Source organism: Odontesthes bonariensis, chromosome 7 (assembly GCF_027942865.1).
Source record: "Odontesthes bonariensis isolate fOdoBon6 chromosome 7, fOdoBon6.hap1, whole genome shotgun sequence".
Classification (NCBI taxonomy): Eukaryota; Metazoa; Chordata; class Actinopteri; order Atheriniformes; family Atherinopsidae; genus Odontesthes; species Odontesthes bonariensis.
The window spans coordinates 28,315,794-28,319,755 of record NC_134512.1 but is presented as its reverse complement, the minus strand read 5'-3'; the positions used below and the strand labels follow the sequence as shown (position 1 = coordinate 28,319,755).

The 3,962-nt window shown below is 41.9% G+C and overlaps 1 protein-coding gene across 1 annotated transcript in view; it reads left to right on the top strand.

Annotated features, from left to right (window-relative positions):
* The window catches only part of pdia3 (protein disulfide isomerase family A, member 3), a 6,385-nt gene continuing 2,423 nt past the window's right edge, over positions 1-3,962 (top strand). Inside the window, exons 1-8 of the mRNA XM_075470428.1 lie at positions 1-334; positions 1,258-1,336; positions 1,423-1,540; positions 1,676-1,783; positions 1,991-2,120; positions 2,265-2,381; positions 3,144-3,269; positions 3,547-3,726. Coding sequence (XP_075326543.1) covers positions 201-334; positions 1,258-1,336; positions 1,423-1,540; positions 1,676-1,783; positions 1,991-2,120; positions 2,265-2,381; positions 3,144-3,269; positions 3,547-3,726 — 992 coding nt within the window. The 5' untranslated portion in view covers positions 1-200. The remainder of the gene's footprint in view (positions 335-1,257; positions 1,337-1,422; positions 1,541-1,675; positions 1,784-1,990; positions 2,121-2,264; positions 2,382-3,143; positions 3,270-3,546; positions 3,727-3,962) is intronic.

Sequence of the window (3,962 nt, the reverse complement as noted above, 5' to 3'; positions counted from 1 at the left end):
CCTGTGAACATCTTCAACGCCTCCATCTCTTTCTCTTTCTCTATCGTCTAGTCTGCGTCGGCTCTATTCGGCAATCTTGCAGTTTTTGGCGTTCACGTCGCTGAAGAGCTGAAGAAGGGTCAGCCAGAAACCCCATCTGCAATTCACGCTTTACTTTAAAAATAAAGTGAACAGTCTTGTAAGCAAGTGCAGTGTATGCGATGTTGAGGTTGATCTTTTTGGCCGCTCTCGTCGGGTTTACTCGGGCCAGTGATGTGCTTGAGTTCACGGATGACGATTTCGAAAGCAGAATCGGTGACCACGAACTCATTATTTTGGAGTTTTTTGCGCCTTGGTGAGTGGCTTCACGTTTTATTCACAGTCTCTGCAAACGTAGAAAACGCTACCGCTAGCTTACTCGCTTCGTGGCGCTCACTTGCAGAGCTAGTTATGCTGTGAATGTATCGCAATTATTAAAAAAAAAAAAAAAACTTTGTCTTTTGTACAATTTATATCTCTGTTTGTCGTTAACATTATCAAAGTCTATAGTGTCATTTACCAGCTTATTGGCTTTGGACCAAATGTTAGCATGTTTATTAGAGGCTGAAAGACGTAAGCTAACTTGTTTCATTCACATCAGAATCGGTGATTCAATAGCTGAGATGGCTTAACTGTACATGTGTGTTTAAATATTAAAACTATATCAATTACAAGGTGTTTATTAAATGTCATTATCGTTTTCTGCGAAAGCTACATGCGAATATAGCTATGAGGAAGTTAGGGGGTGTGACCATTCATTGTTGTAATCATCCTATTGGCTAGTGAAGTTTTGGTGTCCAACTCTGATTGGTTCAAGGGAAGTGTGACGTGCTTCCACTGTGCCAAACTTGAATTCGGTATATAAAATCCTAAAAGTTAAACACTTATTACAATATTTTATTTAAAGGATTTTAAACTCTGTTCTGGTAGAATTTCAGACATTTTCAGATTTCAGTTCATCAGAGGAGTTTGTTGGTTGACTGTGATAAGATCCACATAGAGTGAATTAAGTCTTTATTTACAGACCCTTTTGTTTTACTCATTAAATTTGACTTATTTTTAGTCCAGTGAATTTCTCTCTAACTCATTTTATTAAACTTTTCATGTATTGAATTACATCAGAGGTATCAAATTCCATGCAGTGAAGTTAATGGATCTCCCCACAGGCTCTTCACTAAGCTTCATCCTGACGTGTAACTCTGTCTCCTGTTTGACATCTCCATATCCGTTATCCTTTAGGTGTGGTCATTGTAAACGGCTAGCACCTGAGTACGAGGTAGCAGCCACACGTCTGAAAGGGATCGTCTCAGTGGGCAAGGTATTGCATAACGTACTCCACTTTGGTGAGGTTTTCTGCACTCTGAACTGTAGCACTCGAAAAAGTAAATTATTTCCATCTCTTAGGTTGACTGCACAGCCAACAGTAACACTTGCAGCAAATATGGTGTCAGTGGCTACCCAACCCTGAAGATCTTTAGGGACGGAGAGGATTCGGGTCCATATGATGGTCCCAGAACTGCAGGTATTCCATTCCTGTCAGATATCTTGAATCTTCACAAAGATTGTTTAAATCAGAGTATTTCTCAGACTGTATGATGATCTTTATGAGTCTGTACCTCTCCTAACGTTTTGTTTTTGTTGTTGTTGGTCTGTGAAGATGGGATTGTCAGTTTTCTGAAGAAGCAGGCTGGCCCAGCTTCTGTGGAGCTCAAGGCCGATGCAGACTTGGAAAAGTTTCTTTCAGATCACGATGCAAGTGTTATTGGTGAGTAAACTTTCGGCAGTCAGTGTATCCAAGGTATTAATGTTAGTTTGTCAATAAATTCGGGTCACAGTTGAATGGTGAAAGGCTTTTAGGCTGTACCACAAAATGTCATCGCATTTTACGGTCACAGTTGAGGCACTGCTGGGATGTAGTTCTTTGTGAGCAGAGTTGGTGAGAACTGAACCCTTATCTGAATGTCTTTCCCAGGACTCTTTTCTGATGACAAGAGCACAGCACAGGCTGCATTCCTGAAGGCAGCCAGCACCTTGAGGGACAACTATCGCTTTGCCCACACCAACTCTGAGGCCCTCCTGAAGAAACACGACATTGATGGAGAGTGAGTAGATCTCTGTCTTGAATAGACTAACTAAAAGCCATATGATGTCACCGAAGTGTAAGTGCCGTTGTGCAGCCAGATTGCGGTGATATATTCATTTTTTTTTCTTTCTTTTTTTTTTTTTTTTTTTTTTTTTTTTTGCAGGGGAGTCATCCTGTTCCGCCCACCACGTCTCAACAACAAGTTTGAAGACAGCTCGGTGAAATTCAGCGAAGACAAATTCACCCACAACAAAATCAAGGCATTCATCCAAGACAACATGTGAGTGTTCCAAATCCACATCCTGTCCTCAGTGTGCATAGTTGTGCTCTAATTAGATGGCAGAAACGATAGTTGATTTTATTTCTGGGCACTGTATATCTGTATGAGTGATGTTCTTGGCAGTGGTAAGACACTCTCTCTCTCGTTGTAATGGTGTAGATTTGCACGCATGGCTCAGTGCCAGCAGGACATTTTCGTAGTTGCGGAAGTGTCCTCTCTACAAACAGTCTTTCCTTACTCTGTTAACATGGTAAGGGCAACAGCCAAGTGGGCCAATGTTCTCTATTTGGTCCTGCTGAAGAAAACATTAAATAATAAACTGGCGTAACTGAATTTTGAAGCTGACTCGGATCATTTACAGGATGTCCTGAATAGGCCATTAGATAAGACAGAATATCATACAATAAAAACTAATTCTGTGCAGATGAGACCTTAAAGAATGTGTGTGACTCCACCCACCTAATACCATACAGAGAACACTGTAGACTGCTTGTTGTTTACCAGTGCTCCCACCAACCAGGAGCCTCCTGTATACAGTTATCCACATAGAGGAAGATAACTGTTTTACTAGTACTCTTGTTTAACCCTGATTTTCAAATCCTTCCTGAAGGCTAACTGCACGGCATTAAAGTGAACATACAAGGATGTTTGGAATGATGTGGGGACTTTATAATGCATCTGAGTGTAGTGATCAGACACTTGCCACAAGAGAAGTGTGTTTCTTTGTAAACTGATTTGGTGTTCCTTTTATCTCCAACTCAGCTTTGGAATCTGTCCCCACATGACAGACGACAACAAAGACCAGCTGAAGGGGAAAGACCTGCTGGTGGCTTATTACGATGTGGACTACGACAAAAACCCCAAAGGGTCCAACTACTGGAGAAACAGGTTGGTGTTGCTAAAAACTTTCCTTGGGGGCTGCACTTTGCTCGGCATTGGGCTGTAACTATTGAGTCTTTAAGCGTTTAAAAGACTGTTGTTGTGCGGCACTTTTTTTCCCTTTTTTTTTTCCTTCTTCTTCTTGTGTGTGTGTGTGTGTGTGTAGCTGTGACCCCCTTCACAAGAAACTCTGTGAAGGCAACACCTGCTTTCTCATCATATCGTCTTTGTTTTTTTGGCTCCATGATTTGAAGCAAATAAAATGAATCAAATGAACATCTTTCAGGGTGATGAAGGTGGCAAAAAGCTTCCTGGATCAGGGAAAGAAGCTGAACTTTGCTGTGGCCAACAAGAACATGTTCAACCACGAGGTGTCCGAGTTCGGCCTGGACAGCTCAGGAGAACTGCCTGTGGTGGCCGTCCGCACCGCCAAGGGAGACAAATACGCCATGACTGAGGAGTTCTCGTAAGTTAAGACCAGTGGAAACAAAGTTGCACTTGGAGCACCAAAACTCTTTGCTCGCAGCATACAGATAATAAATCATTAAGAACAACACCCTCATTTAGCTGACTTTAAAAGAATGCTGATTGCTGTATACGTGAGGTGCCTTTCTGTAACTATGTAACTACCCCACTTCACCTGGGAAGGAAGCGTTGCTCTCATACATGGGCGTAAAGAGATGCACGACACTGAGATGGAAG